General features: G+C 54.6%; 2 protein-coding genes across 6 annotated transcripts in view; one reads left to right on the top strand and one right to left on the bottom strand.

Moving 5' to 3' along the window:
- Positions 1–12,227, top strand: part of CCNK (cyclin K) — a 30,003-nt gene extending 17,776 nt beyond the window's left edge. For all 4 annotated transcript variants that reach the window (XM_027521887.1, XM_027521889.1, XM_027521888.1 and 1 more), the window contains 7 exons: positions 3,253–3,358; positions 3,840–3,897; positions 4,650–4,819; positions 5,154–5,425; positions 6,044–6,077; positions 8,576–8,647; positions 10,892–12,227. In XM_027521887.1, the coding sequence (XP_027377688.1) occupies positions 3,253–3,358; positions 3,840–3,897; positions 4,650–4,819; positions 5,154–5,425; positions 6,044–6,077; positions 8,576–8,647; positions 10,892–11,517 (1,338 nt within the window). In that variant the 3' untranslated portion in view covers positions 11,518–12,227. The remainder of the gene's footprint in view (positions 1–3,252; positions 3,359–3,839; positions 3,898–4,649; positions 4,820–5,153; positions 5,426–6,043; positions 6,078–8,575; positions 8,648–10,891) is intronic.
- A 368-nt stretch (positions 12,228–12,595) lies between these two features.
- Positions 12,596–17,557, bottom strand: part of CCDC85C (coiled-coil domain containing 85C) — a 77,936-nt gene continuing 72,974 nt past the window's right edge. For both annotated transcript variants that reach the window (XM_027521892.1, XM_027521891.1), the window contains 3 exons: positions 16,621–16,716; positions 16,232–16,330; positions 12,596–15,432 (listed from right to left, as the gene is read on the bottom strand). In XM_027521892.1, coding sequence (XP_027377693.1) covers positions 15,343–15,432; positions 16,232–16,330; positions 16,621–16,716 — 285 coding nt within the window. In that variant the 3' untranslated portion in view covers positions 12,596–15,342. The remainder of the gene's footprint in view (positions 15,433–16,231; positions 16,331–16,620; positions 16,717–17,557) is intronic.

The following is a 17,557-nucleotide window of genomic DNA, read 5'->3' on the forward strand; positions in this document are numbered from 1 at the left end:
TCAAGGAGGTGACAGAGGCCAGAATGCTTTTGCACATCCTGTTTTTGCGCTAAATGGTGGTCTTTTGTGTAAGTATTGTCAGTGTGGGTAACCCTGTCCCTTGAACTTATTTATAAATCCGTTCACCTGTTTATAAAAATGTGAATCTATGAGAAATTCATAACTAACAACGGTCAAAAATGTATTTTATGAAAGTAATGTAGCATCGGATATTTCTGATGCCATAGGTTTTTGATTTTCATGGAGCACAGAGACTTTTGTAGAAATGGATTGTACTTTAGTCAGGTCTGATCACAGGGGCAGAAGGACCCTCTGGCTCACGAGCCATGGTTACTTGGGGGGAGTTGCAAAGACCTGGACGCTGCAGCCACTGGTGTGTTTTGTCCAAGACACCTTTGGAGGAGTCCTCTTCTACTTTCGACCTTAACCCCCTGTACCAGCACATCAGGAACCTGAGACCCTGACTAGGCACAGCGAGGCAGAAGTTCTGCAGCTCAGTGCCCTGCTACTGCTGCTGCTAAGTCGCTCCAGTCGTGTCCGACTCTATGCGACCCTATAGACGGAAGCCCACTAGGCTCCGCCATCCCTGGGATTCTCCAGGCAAGAACACTGGAGTGGGTTACCATTTCCTTCTCCATTGTATGAAAGTGAAAAGTGAAAGTGAAGTCGCTCAGTCGTGTCCGACTCTTAGCGACCCCATGGACTGCAGCCTACCAGGCTCCTCCGTCCATGGGATTTTCCAGGCAAGAGTACTGGGGTGGGGTGCCATTGCCTTCTCTGGGCTCAGTGCCCAGAAGCCAGCAAGTGGGGAGTGGCCATGCTCATCAAGCTTTTGAGGCAGGCCAGCTTGACCCACGGGGTGGAGGGGCTTTGTAGCCCACACTGCTTTCTCACATACAGTCTCCCTCTGCCTGACTGGGTGTCGGGGCCGAAGGAAAGAACCTGGGTCTGGGAGTGGTGAGGACACTGACAGGCGCTGTCTCGATGGAGAAGAGAGGAGGGCGGATTGGAGGGAGGCCACGTGAGCACGTAAGAAAAACAGGGTCCTGAATCGTGTCCTACTAAACTTGGCCCGAACTGTGTGATTTCTCCCTGTTTCGTTACTATCTCATGTACTGGACAAACACTTGTTCCAGGCTCTGTGCTAATCGCTAGACACAGGTAGCAGTAGGGCTTCCCTCATGGCTCCGTCAGCAAAGAATCTGCCTGAAGTGCAGGGGACCTGGGTTCGGTCCCTGGGTCAGGAAGATCTCCTGGAGAAGGAAAGGGCAACCCACTCCATATCCTTGCCTGGAAAATCCCATGGACAGAGTAGCCTGGTAGGCTTCAGTCGATGGGGTCACAAAGAGTTGGTCACGAACTGAGCGACCAACACTCTCAGGTAGCAAAACAGGCATGGCCTTTGCTCGCATGGATTTTACAGTCGAGCGGTGGGACAGATTTTATAATCAAATATTCAGATAGCCAGTGATCTGCTTATGAGTTGTGATAAATGGTGTGAAAGGTTATTAAAAGGTGTGGTGACGGCTTTCCATCTGGGAACCCAGGCAGGTGCTCCAGACAAGTAGTGTGGGGCCGAGGGAAAGCTCCCCGAGGGATGATGTTGGCACCCAGACCTGTAATTATCCCTTTAATTGAGTATCTGAAACACAAAGGGAGGCCAGGCCTTGAGCTGTCTCATAATACTATGCTGCATGGCCTACAGTCTGGACACTTGTTAAAAGAGCGTTTCCAAATTTAGAGGACACTGTGACACTTCTGGGAAACAGGTGGGGGCAAAAATGCTGAGGGATTGGGGTGGAGGAGACAGTGATGGTGGCATCTTTTTTTTTTTCATACTGTATAAAAGTGTTAAGACTTGAAAAAACTTTCCTGAGAGAACACTTGGGAAACTTGGGTGGAAGCACATTCGCCCTGCCTGCCCTGCCATCTGGAATAACTCTCTTGATAGAATTCTCTGCATCCTGTGAACTGACACCATACTTGAACCTAAAACCAGTTATCTACATGGCTTCTCTTCCCAGAGTTAACAGATTTATGTAACTGTTAACGATGAGATTGTCAGTCTCTCGAAAACCCTCTCTTCTTCAACTCAAACAAGTGATTCTAACTGTTCTTGCCACACAGAGCATATTGATAGTATTTTACAATTGAAATACTATGTGAAACTGTCTTAATGTAAGTGCTCAGTCAGGCTGTACAGCGGTTGTATTTATGGGTCCTGTTTATTAACTAGTTAGGAAGTATAATCAAAAGAGATCCCATTTACAATAACAGCAGTAAAATAATATATCTAGGAATAAACCTTAAAAGAAATTTATAAAAACCATGTTGGGGCTGGGAGACTTTAGAACTATGAAAGGACTAGAAAGAAGATTTTCATAAACAAATTTTTGATAGGAAGATAGTGTAATTAAGAGGTCCATTATATAAATCAGTGAGTTCCCAATCAGAACATAGTGGCCTTCATTTTTTCTAGAACAGTACCAAATAAAACGATATTAAAATGCAGGTGTTAGGGGGAACATGCAAAAACAAGAAACGTTTTTTAAAAGAGAAGTAATAATTGAACTGTTGATGTTTAATCTCTTTGGTCCTGGTACAGAAATAGACAAACAGATCAGTGAACAAAAAAAAGATTGTATGTGAGCACACGTGTGTATGTACAGGTAGCTTAGGATGTTGTTTGATAAAAGAGAAAATGATGATTTATTCTATAAATGACATTGGGGAAGCCTGCTTCAGGAAGGTGAAAGATTAAAACACAGTAATGATGTGCCTCATTCACACACACACTTTTAACTGGTACAATTCACTGTCCAGGTATCCATGAAGCTGTCACTGTTATAATCTTTCTTGCTTAAAATTTTCAGTGTAAATGCCTGAAAGATTGCATTTTTTAATGGAAGTTTGGAAGGAAACCAAGTTTTATTAATGTATCTATAAAGTAAATATCTGTTTTGTAAAGGGGGCTCGTGTGTATTGAAAGTAATAACATTTCTGAGAATGTTTGTTTCCAATAGTTTTAAAAATTAACTCTGATTGTTTTGTTTTCCTACTTGTAGTTCTTTTGAGAATTATATCATCTCCTGAGCATGTTAAAGGCCTGAGTGGGAGAGAAGAGAAAGGGAATGAAAAATAGTTTCTAAAATAGAACTTGGGAGAGAGAATAAAAGGAAAGCTCACTTTTTTAATGCTGGTTCAGACCTGTGATTGAAATGACTACCCCAGTGTTTGTTATTTCATTTTTAGGAAGAAGTAATGGTTCTGGAGAGAATCTTACTGCAGACCATAAAGTTCGATTTACAGGTAGAACACCCGTACCAGTTCCTGCTCAAGTATGCAAAACAGCTCAAAGGTGAGGAGAACCTCTTCATTCTGAAATCATCTGTATAATAATTTGATGACACTCAAGATTATACTTTTCAAGATAGAAAAGCAGAAAGTTCAGTGTGTGAAGTACCCAGGCTATAGCTTGCCAGACAATTCATATTATAGCTGCTAATGCTGTTTCCTTTTATGTATAAACAGACTCTGTCATCCAGTTGCCAAGTGATATGAGGCAGGAAAATGAGTCAGAATTTTTTTAAATAGCCTAATAAAATCAGCCTCAGAGCCAGGTTTCCCGTAAATGGTGGTTCGGTGTGGGTTGTGCGGAAGGAGCACAGAGGCAGGCCCTGGGCCCGCTCATCTGGCCTTGGCTCCCCGGCAGCAGCTCTTTGCTGCGTGTTAGGACCGCTGCTGAGCACGTGGTAGGCTTTAAATAAGTACTCGTTGCCTCTTGTTTATTGTTTTTTCTTTCTGTTGCTACTAATTTGCCTTCTCTTTCCCATCTCTAGGTGACAAAAACAAAATTCAAAAATTGGTTCAAATGGCATGGACATTCGTCAATGACAGGTACATGTGTTCACATGGGTTTAATCACGGTGTTTTCAAACAGGCAGGGACTTTATGTGTCATCTAACCCGAACCCCTTATTTTGTAGTGGGGAGACTGACTTGCCCCAGCCTTAGGGCCCAGTACACAGCAGAGCTGCGGTTAAATAAAATCCAGGTCATCTGCTTCCCAGCAGAGGGGTAACCTGTTACTTCATGGTGGTACAGGATGCTGAAGCCTTACCACCGGCTTGAAACAGAGGTCCAACACAACATACCAGAGAATTTTGACAAGTAAATACTTAAATCCATTTGATTTTGGAAAAGTTGCAGAGTATGTATCTGCAGTTTTATACTTTTTGTGATGATTCTAGAGCCTTGATGTTCTTGTAGCCCAGAGATCTAATGAGGTATTGTATGGGGAACAAAATGCCCACGAGTAGCGTTGCCTCACGTGAGGAGAAGCATCAGCACCAGGATTCCAGCCACTTAAGAACTTAAATTCACCCGTATTTCATGGCACAGCAGTTTCTGAATGTGCTGGAATTCTTCTGCCTCTTTAAGGAACAGACAGATTAGTAGCTGTAGTTAAGTAACTCATTTCAGTACATTTAGAAGGCTAAAAACTTGCTAATTAATAATACTGTGTTTGATCCTGTATAGGGGTATATAAGCAAACAGACATTTGGATACAGCCTCTAATCTCCATGCATGTGGTTAGTCATAAGTGTTTGATCATCCAAGTCAAGTCACCTCTTTTTCTTGTTGAACTAGTCTCTGCACGACCTTGTCACTACAGTGGGAACCAGAGATCATAGCAGTGGCGGTGATGTATCTTGCGGGACGTTTGTGCAAATTTGAAATACAGGAATGGACCTCCAAACCCATGTACAGGAGATGGTGGGAGCAGTTCGTGCAAGATGTCCCTGTGGATGTTTTGGAAGGTACGGGGCTTGCTGAGTATTCTGCAGGCTGATCATTCTTCCCTGGGAGCCTTGAGTCCCGAGAATGGATTTTCCCCAGTAGGTACATGCAAACTATTCTTTAATTAAATTCTCTAATATAGAGTGTTCATTCTGTCCAAGCACATTGTTTTGGTGAACTGAAAATGCACACCAGTGCTGCGCACACCAGAGATGGGTGATTTATTAAGGGTGATTTATTAATACGGATACGACCTGGCATAATGGTCCTTGTAGGGGCATCACAGCTGCAAGGGACATGGGGGGATTTTAAAACATCACCTTGTGAGGAACGCAATTGTTGCCTCTCGTTTAGACATCTGCCACCAAATCCTGGATCTGTACTCCCAAGGGAAACAACAGATGCCTCATCACACCCCCCACCAGCTGCAGCAGCCCCCATCTCTCCAGCCCACACCGCAAGTGGCACCAGTGCCACCATCACAGCCGCCTCCAGGCCCCGAGCCGCCCCAGCCCCCGCAGAAGGACTCGCAGCAGCCGGCCCAGCAGCCGCCGCCGCCGCCAGCCCAACCACCCAAGAAACCATCCCCGCAGCCTAGTCCCCCCCGCCAGGCGAAGCGAGCCGTGGTGAGTGCGCCGGCTCCCCACGGCAACCCCCACCCCCTACCCCCGACACACACGCACACACTGCGTGTGTTCCCCTTGCTGAGGGATCGCCTGGAACTGCAACTTAGCCGTCTGCATGTCCGTGGGCAGCTGGACCGCTGGTGTGGTGGGAGGGGAGGCCTCTAGGAGCCAGGGCAGCTCTGTCCTCCAGCCCTGCTGTTGCTGTGCCGGAGCCCCAGAACCTGCCAGGGGTCATTTGCGCGTCCACACACTGCTGGGGTAGGTGTCTCCCCGGTCTGTCAGTGACGTGGGGTATCTAAAGGTCCCTCCCTACGGTAGGGGGAAGCCCTGCGGGACAGTGGCAAGGCAGCAGCCCCCGCTCACCACGGTGCCCACAGCTCAAGGAGGGCTCAGGGCTCGCTGTGCAGAAAAGCCAGTCCTTCTGTCCTATTTGAAAGGGAAAGAGGAGGGAGGCAGAAATCTGTCAGGTGCCTTGGTTTGCTCTGCAGGTTCAAGCCAAGGTTAATTTTTGTCTGAGGCCGTGTTCTGGCTGTGATTCTGCAGTGCCTGAATAATCGGTTTTTCTGATGGTTACTTTTCAGAGTCTTGTTAACCACTGTGTATTTTTTTTTGTAACAGGTTGTTTCTCCCAAAGAAGAGAACAAAGCAGCAGGTAATTTGCTGTTCTTGTGTTTCCTGTTTTAGTTTTATCAAAACTTTACATTCTTAATCAAAAAATCATTTCCTTTCAGATTTAGATTGACCTTAAAATTTAACTTTGGAGCCCATCCAAAACTGTACCCTACGTGCATTGTCCTCTCTGTGTTCCCTGACTCTGTGTTTTGGGATTGTACTCTAACAGAAAGTGTCAGTACAAAGGAAAACGCTGCTCCTGCTGTTGCTGCCGCTGCTGCTGCTAAGTCGCTTCAGTCGTGTCCGACTCTTTGCAACCCCATAGACGGCAGCCCAGCAGGCTCCCCCGTCCCTGGGATTCTCCAGGCAAGAACACTGGAGTGGGTTGCCATTTCCGTCTCCAATGCATGAAAGTGAAAAGTGAAAGTGCAGTCGCTCAGTCGTGCCTGACTCTTAGCGGCCCCATGGACTGCAGCCCCCCAGGCTCCTCCATCCGTGGGAGTTTCCAGGCGAGAGTGCTGGAGTGGAAAAACACTAGCGGCAGTGAAAACGTGCTCAGCAACATGCGGTCGCTCCTTGGTATCAGCGGCAGGGGCGGCCTCCGCGACCTGCCTTGGATACCAGAGTCCCAGATACTCGAGTTTCACGGTCTGCCCTCCCTGTCTGCAGATGCAAGGGGCCGACTGTATATCAAAATAGGAATGTAGGCAAACTGCTGCAGCAGCATTTATTTTTGAAGGTTAGTTGAGCCCACCGCAGTCAACAGAGTAAAGGCCCCCGGCCAAGCAGCGAGCAGCAGCGTGCACGTAGAAAGGAGGGGAGCCACGAGCCAGGGTGCCGCCTGCTGCTTCCAGGGCCAGGCTTCTCTGCAGCACCTGTTCACCCCATATTTGTGGATCCGAGTTGGTTAACTTGTTTCTGTGCTGGAAACCACAGGGGAGGGAAGCCGGATGGTCACAGAGGAGAAGACTAGAGGTGCTGTGCCTCCGACTCAGCCGGCTGGCGGTGCTGACCCCTGTGCGGGCACAGACCGGGCGTATTTCTGATTCTCTGTTTTCTCTGTTGCTTGGTTCCAGGGTAGGAACCCCGGGAATTATTTATTGAACTGTTGTGAGATCTTCACATTACAGTAAAGCTACATTTTTCTCAGGATCTTTGGGGAAATGATGAGTTCAGTACAGGGGAGATATTTTTTTTTAGCTCCAGAGGGGTAAGCAGCAAGTGTGAGACACAGAAGAGGGAGGGGCTGTGCTGTGTTTCACGTGGGTGCACGGTCCGCTGAGCCAGTGCCACCCTGTGAGAGGCAGAGACAAGCCCGTGGGCCTCGAGGAGGACTGACGCCAGTTAGCTGGGGCTGACAGGGTGGAGTGTTTAGGTAGATGAAAGTGATCAGTGGAATGAGAATTTTAGAGAAAACAAGAGAAAGGAGTTTTACTGGACTGTGGGGTAAAGGGGAATAGCTTTGGCTAGAACCGAAGGTGGGATGGAAGCAGTGACCGTGCCCACCTGGTGGAGGGTGGGTGCTGCAGAAGCTGGGGCGCCACTGGAGATGTGTGAGCAGGAGGTGGCACGGCCTGAGCTCGCTCAGTTCAGAAAGTTTCTTGGCAGTACTCACAGCACGGAGACTGGGGAATGGGGTCGGGGGGATCTCTCGGGAAGAGGGCAAAGAGGGGCCATCCCTGGACCTTGAATTCAGCCTGTGTCTGAGACGGAGGAAGCCAGGAATGTTGAGCAACTCCAGAGCAGAGTGGTGTACAAGCTACAATAGAGAAGTTTCAGGAAGAAAGAACCAAAAATACATACGAGAAGATAGAGTGCTCTTTTGGTTGTATGTATACTCTCTCTCCTCGTGACCGGAAGATACTGGACGCAGTGCAGCCTGTCTTGGCCACTTAGCCAGGTGGTCACTGGGGGTGCCAGTCCATGCAGCCGCCCCACCCCAAAGGGTGGGCGTGTGCTCTGCCCCAAGTGGTCCCGACTGCTTTGCTGTTACGTCTGCTCGCGTCCAGCCTCCAGTTAATATGCTGATAACTGGGAGTAAATATTTGTGAGAAAATAAACTCGGATGTGCCTGAGCAAGAATTAAACAGCAGCAGTTGCTCCTGTGCACACTCGGGGCCTTTCTTTGTGTTCTCTGTGTTAGGGTGGACCCCGATGGATACCACTTGGCACCTGAGATTCACTCCACTTCTCTCAGGTCATTGGAGGGCTTGTCTTAGGTGGTCAGGAGGAAACTGGGCAGATTCGGAAAACGGGCTGGCCATTTTTGTTTTGTGGGGGAGGTGGTGAGAGGTGTGGGGCGTTGGCGGGGGCAGAGGCGGGGGGACCAAGGGATGTATTTGTTTGATTTCCTTTTTGTTCTTTTAAAAGGATGGTTTAGCCAGTCTGTCCTTAGCTTCCCTTAAAGCCTTCATATCTGCCTTTTCCCCAAAAAAATTCCTTAACGGTACATTTTTCTTTTCATTCTCTCTCTCTCTCTCTGTGACATGTTTATTCTACATGAATAATAGCTTTTTAAAATCTATTTTTTCTTTTTAGAACCACCACCACCTAAAATCCCCAAAATCGAGCCCACTCACCCTCCGTTGCCTCCAGCCCATCCACCTCCAGGTGAGTGCTGCTGGTCTCTGGGAAGACCAGTTTTTCTCTGTGCCTTTTTGAAGGACAGATTTTGGAAGTCCTGGGGAAAATTTCTAGAAGAATTTCAGAAATTTAAAAAGACATTAATGACCTGGGTGTGAAAACTCGCTCAGTGTTGTCCGACTTTTTGCGACTATGGACTGTAGCCTGCCAAGCTCCCCCGTCCATGGAATTCTCCAGGCAGGAATACTGGAGTGGGTTGCCATTTCCTCCTCCAGGGGATCTTCCCGACCCAGGGGATTGATCCAGGGTCTTCTGCACTGCAGGCAGATTTTACTGTTTGTGCCACCAGGGAAGCCCCTGGAACACAAAGGGGGTCCAGGCGGGTGGGAGTTGGGGAGGGTGCAGACTGACCGAGAGAGATGTGTTCTCATGACCCACAGGGTCTCCCAGTCAGTCTGCACCCTCTCCAACTCCCAGCCCCGCTCCCCTAACCTCATCCTCCCACTACCCTGACCCCACACCATCCAGCCCCCTCCGCCTTCCCCCTCTGGATATATTACTCTTGTCTCACATTTCTGAGTTCACTTGAGGGCTCTGCAGCTAGATACACTTTCCACAGTGGAAACAACTTCCCCTCTGAAAAATTCACAGGTTTACACCAAGGGCAGTTCCAGTCCTCAGGCCTGAAAAATACTGGAAGTCTTCTCTTGTGTCTCGTTCTTGAGGGTCTATTCCCTAGAGCCCCCCATCAGACCCCAAGCTAAACTCTTTAGAGGGCCCCACGCGGGGAGACATCCAAGATGGAGCTCCTGTCATGAACGGTGCTGGTGCTGAGGATGTGGGCGGGGGTGGTGTGGGTGCATCCGGGAAGGGGGTAAGGGGCGTGAGGCAGGGGGCTGGACCGGAAGGGGCTCGGATGAGTCTGCACTCCAGCTTGAGCATCCCAGAGAAGTAATCCATGGCTGTGTCCACTGACCTGAAATCTCCTCTGCCCGTCAGAAGTGTCATTTTTCTGGCCTACATGTGACTCCAAGAAGCTGCATAAGGTCTACATCCAGGGCTTCTGCCCCCTCCACGTCCGTGTCCGTCATCCCCTTGCCCACCTTCCTCCTCCTTTGGCTTCAGAAGCTGCAGCCCTGCTGGCAGTGGTGGCAGTGGGCCCTGCCACTGCCTCACCGCCCGTCCCTCCTGCCCCAGCCCTGCTGCAGTGGCCCCACTGGCCCCTCTGCTACCGGCACCCAGGCAGGCCACAGCTCCTCTCAGAAAATTGTTTTTACAGCCAGATAAGTGAGGATGTTGTGAATTCTAAGCATATCTGAATATTCTCTGATCTCTTGTATCCAGAGATAGTGAACTACCCAGGAGAAATGAATTTAGAATTAGTTTTAGGAAAACAACAGCCCTGCCAAGTTAGGAACATTGACCCAGTCTGGGCAGGAGCGCAGTAGACCTCAGGCTCCGGGCTCTGGTGCCTGCTTTCTGTTGGCAGCGTCTCTTCTCAGTACACTTTGAAGAGGAAGCAGTTGTACGTGGAGTCACGTGGAGAAGAAAGAATGAGAAGTGTTTCACAGGCACCCAGTCAACTAGGATGCCTCCGCGACATCACTAGAGAGGGAGGCGGGAAGTTGTAAAGAGCTTCCCTTCTTTACCTGTGGCATCATTTTGGAAGGCGGAGCGTTTCGCTAGAGAAGGCGGAAATTGGTGTGTGGGAGGTGCTCCAGAGACCTCTGAGCCTCGGGGGGCCCAGGGACCTGGGACAGGGCACCGGTCAGACCTGCCGCGGGGCAGAAGGGGGGTGGTCAGAGACTGGCCCACGTGTTGTTGATGCCAGGTCACCAGCGTGACCATCTCTCAGCAGACAGTGGTGTGGTCTGGCCCCGGCCTGGGCTCGCCTTCTCCGGGGGCAGAGATGGGCAGAAAGAAGGGGCCCGCACGTGTTTGTGCTAGATGTGGGGCTGGAGTGGAAGGGGCTTCCTGCGCAGGGACGCCTGTGTCTCCTGCGCTCGGGACCAAGGGAAGCGAGGTGGAGAGCCTGTGTGGCGGAAAACTAGCCAACAGCGTCAGGACACGAGCGCGGGCCGTGCTGTCCGGCCACAGAGGCGGCTTGTTGCTCCTTGGGAAAGTGGCCCACGGCGCTGCGACAGGGCCGGGAGCCCCAGGGGTTATTGGGCTGCACTGGAGCCCTAAGGGGGCGGTGTCCCCCGCCTCCACATGCCGCCTGCTTGGGAGGCAGCGGCCTGGGCCGGCCAGTGACCCGTCTCCCCTCCGCAGACCGGAAGCCACCCCTCGCAGCTGCTTTGGGTGAGGCCGAGCCTCCAGGCCCCGTGGAAGCCAGCGACCTCCCCAAGGTCCAGATCCCTCCTCCGGCCCACCCAGCGCCCGTGCACCAGCCGCCGCCGTTGCCGCACCGGCCGCCGCCTCCACCGCCCTCCAGTTACATGACGGGGATGTCCACCAGCAGCTCCTACATGTCCGGGGAGGGCTACCAGAGCCTGCAGTCCATGATGAAGACCGAGGGCCCCTCCTACGGGGCACTGCCCCCCGCCTACGGCCCGCCGGCCCACCTGCCCTACCACCCCCACGTCTACCCACCCAACCCGCCTCCGCCGCCCGTGCCCCCGCCCCCCGCCTCCTTCCCGCCACCTGCCATCCCTCCCCCAACTCCTGGCTACCCCCCACCCCCGCCCACCTACAACCCCAACTTCCCGCCCCCACCCCCTCGCCTGCCCCCGACCCACGCGGTCCCGCCGCACCCGCCCCCGGGCCTGGGCCTGCCACCGGCCAGCTACCCGCCCCCGGCGGTGCCCCCGGGAGGACAGCCCCCTGTGCCCCCGCCCATCCCCCCACCCGGCATGCCTCCCGTCGGGGGTCTGGGGCGGGCAGCCTGGATGAGATAACCTTTGACGCCTCTCTTTTCCTTTGTTGTTTTTTTAAAAGTTTTTCTAATCAACTTGAAAAGTAGTTTAAGTGGGTAAGCAGCAGAGTACCTTGAATAATCTCAACAGTTGTAGTATGGGAAGAAGTGGACGGGACCCCGGAGATGAAATCAGGGTGCTCCTGCGCACCTGGAGAGTGGGCAGAGCAGCCCGCGGGGGGCCCAGGCCGCCGGCTGTGACCCCACCGCCTCTGGTCTCAGCGTGTCCTCGGGCCCTGCACCGGGTTACTTCACTCTGGTGAGAACGTTCACACGCAGCTTCAGTGAGGAGTGCGTTTCCTTCTAGAAACCAGTGCCTATTTTCCCTGGAAACTCGGTTTTCAGTAGTCCAGCTCCTTCTGAAGTCAAGCTCTCGTCATTGCTGTCACTCCCGGTGTTCTCGCCCGTGACTCCCAGGCCAGATGAACGGCTGTTTGATTTAGAGAAACCCACACCCTTTGTGTTCAAGTTACTCTGAAGGGGTTGCCTTGCTTGGATGGCTCTCTTCTTTTTCCTCCAGGGAGAAAGGGAGAGATGTTCTTGGAAGTAATGTATGTTTACATCAATTTGCAAATTCCTATACATAGAGATATATTTTTTAAGTGTGAATGTAACAACATACTGTGAATTCCATCTTGGTTACAAATGAGACTCCTTCAGTCAGTTACCCAATAAAATCAGTTCTGAAATGGCCCCTTTGGTTTGTTACGGGCAGAAGGGGGGGCGCTCCTGGGGTTTGCAGCCCAGAAGCAGGTGGTCTTCCTGGGGCACAGGAGCAGGGCATGGAGGAAGGGCCCCCAGGAGATGGCCCAGGGGGGCCTTCAGGGGCCCGCCCCCCACATCAGGCACCGGCCGGGCTTTCTCCGGAGGAAGTAGTTGAATGTGGTGCTGGTTTGGGATTGTCCATCTCCCTCCATAGGCAGGTCCCTGGGTCAGACCTGGGTTTAAATTGGAAACCCTTTCCCCTGCTGGTCTGACTGGAGGCCCTGGAGCAGCAGGCGTCAGCCCCACTATCCGCGCCAAGGGGCCCCATCACCAGAGACAAATGAGCACTGCGCACGGAGGCTTGCAAGGAGCCTTTATTTATCTAGCACAAAGTATACACTATCACAATCTTCTCTGTTAACTCCTTTTACTAAAATAGTTCAAATCAATGTTTTTACCACACTATCAAAAAGTTCTATTTCTTTTTCTCTCCCCAAATCAAAGTGGTTCAATAGAAGATAGAAACGGGCACAGGAGTCCAGGGCTACCGGCGCTGCCCGGAGCTGGGGTGGGGTCGGCCCGTGCTCCAGCCATCACGTCCCACGGAAGACAGTGTGGCTGCCGGCCCGGGGACGAGAGCCAGGCACGCGCCCGTTCCCAGAGAGCAGCACAAATACTTCCCCCACGTTATGAAAAATATACACCTCTACCGCTCTGCAGTCATGCATTTCCTTTGTTTCTTTAAAAAAAAAAAAAAGTCAGTAGTATGCATGGTTTCCTCTCAAGTTTTCAAGAAAGAAAAAAAAAATGAAAGGTCACTTTTCTCTTTCAAACACTGATGTGTGGCTAATAACTTTTGGATAAAAATGTGCTCAGTGGATTCCGATTCCAGGATGGGCCTGGCCACCAGGGATGAGGCTGGAAGGTGACATCCACCACAGTGGGGACGAAAGCCACAGCACGGGTCCCATGGGGCTCCGGCAGCAGAGTATCTGAAACGGACCTTCACGAAAGGACACCAGGTTCAGTGACACCCCCACCCTCAAGCTTCAGAGCTAAGGCTCCGGACGGGAGGAGGGGCGCCGTGGTCGCCCTGCACACACTCCCTGCTTAGTGGCAGAGCTGGGACTCCCCTGAGCTGGCCCCCGGGATCCTCCTCCCAGCCGTGGGTTCCTGCTGTAGCCACGGCCCGGGGCCTGGCGCAGACCGGGCAGAGGCGCTGCAGGCTTTCCAACAGCTTATGTGAATGAGATGGTATCCCAGGTACGGCTGTGTCCTGGAAAGCCGTTCCCAGGCAGCGCTGGCTCTGGACACCACCGCAGCATTAGGGGCAGGGTCACCTCCCTCCACCGGGGAAAGGTCCCTTTGAGGCCCGTTCCCCACGTCAGTTTGCAGGAGACCCGCAGGTACCAGGACACCTGACTTATTGCTTATTTTCATTGGTGGCCAAGCCAGCCTGACCCAAACATAACACACGGGGTTCTCGGATATGGCTCCCACCCAGGAGACCCAGGACCCGGGTGTGGGGGGGAGCCTCTGCCCTCCAGCTCGCTGCCCACCTGTGTAGGAATCACCCAGCTCCAAGTGCACACCCCTAGAGACGGTGCTCACCACCTGGCCTAAGGACCAGCTCCTCCCAGGGCGCCCACAGCTTTCGGTAACGCCCGGGGCGTCAGGACCATGCCCGACGCCATCAGCAGCACCCACTCGGCACTCCCCGGACGCGGGCCTCTCCCCGGGGACTGTTCACCCAAGGGTGCCAACGGCAGACAGGCAGTGGGGACGGCTCCGAGTCCCCGCCAGGGGAAGACCCAGGGCAGCCTCACCCGTCCCTTCACCTGGTCCCCGCCCCTCATGAGAGCCTGGACGAGGCCAAGACAGCCTCTCAGACCACCCAAGCTCTCGGTACGGCCGAGACACAGGGGTCAGCAGTGCTGGAGGAACTGGAAACGAAGGCCTCTAGCCTCTAGGCCTCACTCCCCTCCCACATAAATTTTAACATTTACATGTCTCGCTTTACAGTTTTATACACGGTCATTTTACACCAAAGGTCTTATTTGATCCTCAGAGCCCTGCAAGGAGGGCCTTAGGCTTCGCTGTTGACAGGAGAGAACACTGAAGCTCAGAAAGGGAGGTGGCCACCCACCGAGGGGGGGCAAGGCAGCGGGACTCCTCTGCAACCCACCCCCCACCAGCCGCCCCTCCAGCAGGAGGGTCCCCACTGGCCCCCACGCTGTGCCTGAGCTGCTGGCCCTGATCCTCTGAGTCCTCCTTTTTTCCCCACCAGGGGCCCAGAGATGCTGAGTGACTTGCTGAAGGTCACACAGGAAAATGAAAGCCAGAGCCCAGGGGGGCCCCTCACAAGGAGGGCAGAACCCCTTCACCTGCAGCCACGCAGCTCCGTACACAGTCACCCAGGAGGGGACCAGGCGCGAGGGCACCATTCCTGAGCAGGGGCCCGGCCGTGGCCTGGTGCCATCTGCACAGAGACAGACCCGGCCCGTCATGTGGAGCACAGACCCGGAAGTGCCTCAGGCCCCTGGGCATGAGGGACCCAGAAAGATGGGGCACCACCTGGCACAAGGCGAGGGAACATGGCAGAGGGTGTGTGACCAAGGGTGGGGGTGTGGAATCTAAAAACAAGCAGTGGCTGGCATCAGGGAGGCGCCAGGCTTGGGGGCTAGAGGAGGGGCCGCAGCGGAGCCCCCCTCATCCTAGAGTCAGGGACTCTGCTCGGGGAGCCGGCATTCAGGCCCCGGCTGGTGGCTCAGAAGAGGAGCCCCGTGGCAGCAGTCTGGCAGCCGGCGGCTGCTGTCCCGGGCAGGCAGCAGCCAGGGGTGCCCCTCTGCCGGGGCTGGGCATCTCCGAGCACTCCTCAGCCTCTCGCCAATGGAGCCCACCGCCGGGCCCCGGAGCAGGAAGGAAGCCATCCAGGCTGCTCTGCTGGGGAGCCGTCTCCCCGCTATGCTGGTGTCTGAGAGGAGTGAGGGGCCGCACCCCAGCAGCCAGGCCACGACAGGCAGCGTCCTATGTACAGTGCACCACGGAGAAAGGAGCCGGCAGCTCGGCACCGGGGCCAAGTCCACGTCCGAGGGGAAGCGGCCTACAAAGGCCCTTTGAACTGGTTCCCAGAGAGATGCTGCCGGATGGAGGGCTTGGAGCTGGCAGCATCTCCCAGTTTCCTCCAGACCACCTGTGGGGGGGAGGGGGCACTGTGAGGGGAAGGCCTGCCCCAAGCCGCCCCGGGGGCCTGTGGGCACAGACTGCCCCGTTGCTCAGGATCGCCCGCGTCCCCTAGAGCCCTGGGGCCAGGGGGGTCACGGAGGAGACCCTCAGACCCAGTCTGTGCACGCTCACCCTCACCACCACTCCCCACCTCGGCGCACAGCATGTCTGGGTGCGGACCTGGCCTCATCATGGTCCAGTGGGGTCTACAGACCCGGGGCAGGGGTGGGGGTTGGGGCATGGGCAGAGGAGGGGGACTCAGGACACACCACCCCAAGTGGGGCCTGGGTGCAGCCCCTGTGACCCCCCTTCCCTCCTGGCTCCCTCGAGGTCCCACAGGGACAGCACGCATCGACCAGGCGGACGGGAGGAGGATGCTCTGCTTCCCCGAAGCCCCAGAGGGGCCCAGCTTCCCAAAGCCAAGGCAGCCCCGGGCTGGGGGGCTCGCAGAGCAGAGAGGGTCCCATGGGCACCCACAGTCTGAGCACCACCTGTGCGCCACCAGCAGCCAGAGCAACACTGGGAGACAGGTCAGGGGTCAAGGGTCAGGACGTGCTGGGCAAACCAGACCAGGATCAGGGACTCTGTTCTCAGGGAGGGGAAGCAGGGAAGAAGGAAGATGGGGCAGAGAAAGGGGGAGGGGAGGAGGAGGTGGAGGGGGCCAGAGAGAGGCCAGGGCTCCTGGAGCCCCAGAGCCTGCCCCCAGACCCCAGGCCCTCGCCCCTCCAGCGGGACCCAGCCGGCACCCCCCTGCCCCGGGACCTCACGTTGCACATCTCTCGGACGATGGCCTTCTCCTTCTCACTGAGGTCCTCCTCACAGCTGTCCTGCAGTGGCCTGTCGAGGTTTTCATGCACCTCCAGGACCTGAAGGGGCGGTCCCGAGATCACCAGGCAGGCCCTGGGCATTGCCCACCGCCCCCACCTGACCTCCCCCAGGCCTCAGCGCCCCTGGCTGCCACCCAGCACCCCCAAACCCCTCCCCCACAGTGTTCCAGGCAGCCAGGGCACCCCCTCGGCCTCCCTGCCCTGTTGCTCAGTAGCCCCGAGGCCCAGAGAGGGCAAATGTGGGGTCCAAGGTCAGAGTCCGGAAGAGCAGCAGGGACCGAGGTGCGGGCCCCCCGAGGGAGCGGGAGCTGTCAGGGCCGGGTCCTCACCTTCATCGCATGCACCACGGCCTCGGGCTTCTGCCCCACGGAGCTGTAGCCGCTGGAGGAGGGCGAGGGCAGTTCGGGAGCCGGGCAGGCTGGGCCCTGCGGGAATGGACTGTGTCTGAGCTCAGAGCTCGCCCTGGTTGGCTCCCAGGGGCAGCCACAGGGCGACCAGCGGCTGGCAGAGGGCCTTGCATCTGGGACAGGGCCCAGGTGGGAGGAAACGGGGGCTGAGGTAATGGGGGCAGAGGAGGCTGGGAGGGAGGGCTGCGCCAGGGCAGAGGAGCAGCGAGAAACCTTCGCCCTTCCCAAGAAACCTCCCCACTTCCCAAATCCCATCAGTTCAGTCCCTCAGTCGTGTCTAACTCTTTGCGACCCCATGGACTGCAGCGCACCAGGCCTCCCTGTCCATCACCAACTCCCAGAGTTTACTCAAACTCATGTCCATGGAGTTGGTGATGCCATCCAACCATCTCATCCTCTGCATCCCCTTCCCATAGGCCCCTGTAAACAGCCCACGGGGAAGGTCTACTGTTCTGTTTGGCAGGTCACCTAGGAAGATGCGGAAGGGCTTGGGCTCTAACCCCACATAGCCTGACTCCTAAGTCCCCTCTCCCGGCCCAGTTTCCATCCTCTAGGGCCATCGTGGGGCTTCCAGCCCTGAGCCAGGCTTCCCAGTCCTGACCCTCCCAGCCCTGTCTGAGAATGGCCACCACATTCAGCAAACACTCTAACTGGCAACTAGGAGCCGGGCTCCCACAACAGCCTGGGAGGCCAGAAGATGAGTCTGGGAGAGGAAGGGATCCAGCCTCCGGTCCCCTGCCTGCCCTGCCTGCCCGTGTTGGAGGTCGAGCATCTGCCCAGCTTCTCCTGGGCAAGGGGCGCTTAGCCAGGCGGCCATGGGGCAGGAGGCAGGCCTTCGGGCTGCCGTGGGGACACCCCA

This window comes from Bos indicus x Bos taurus, chromosome 21 (assembly GCF_003369695.1).
Source record: "Bos indicus x Bos taurus breed Angus x Brahman F1 hybrid chromosome 21, Bos_hybrid_MaternalHap_v2.0, whole genome shotgun sequence".
Classification (NCBI taxonomy): Eukaryota; Metazoa; Chordata; class Mammalia; order Artiodactyla; family Bovidae; genus Bos; species Bos indicus x Bos taurus.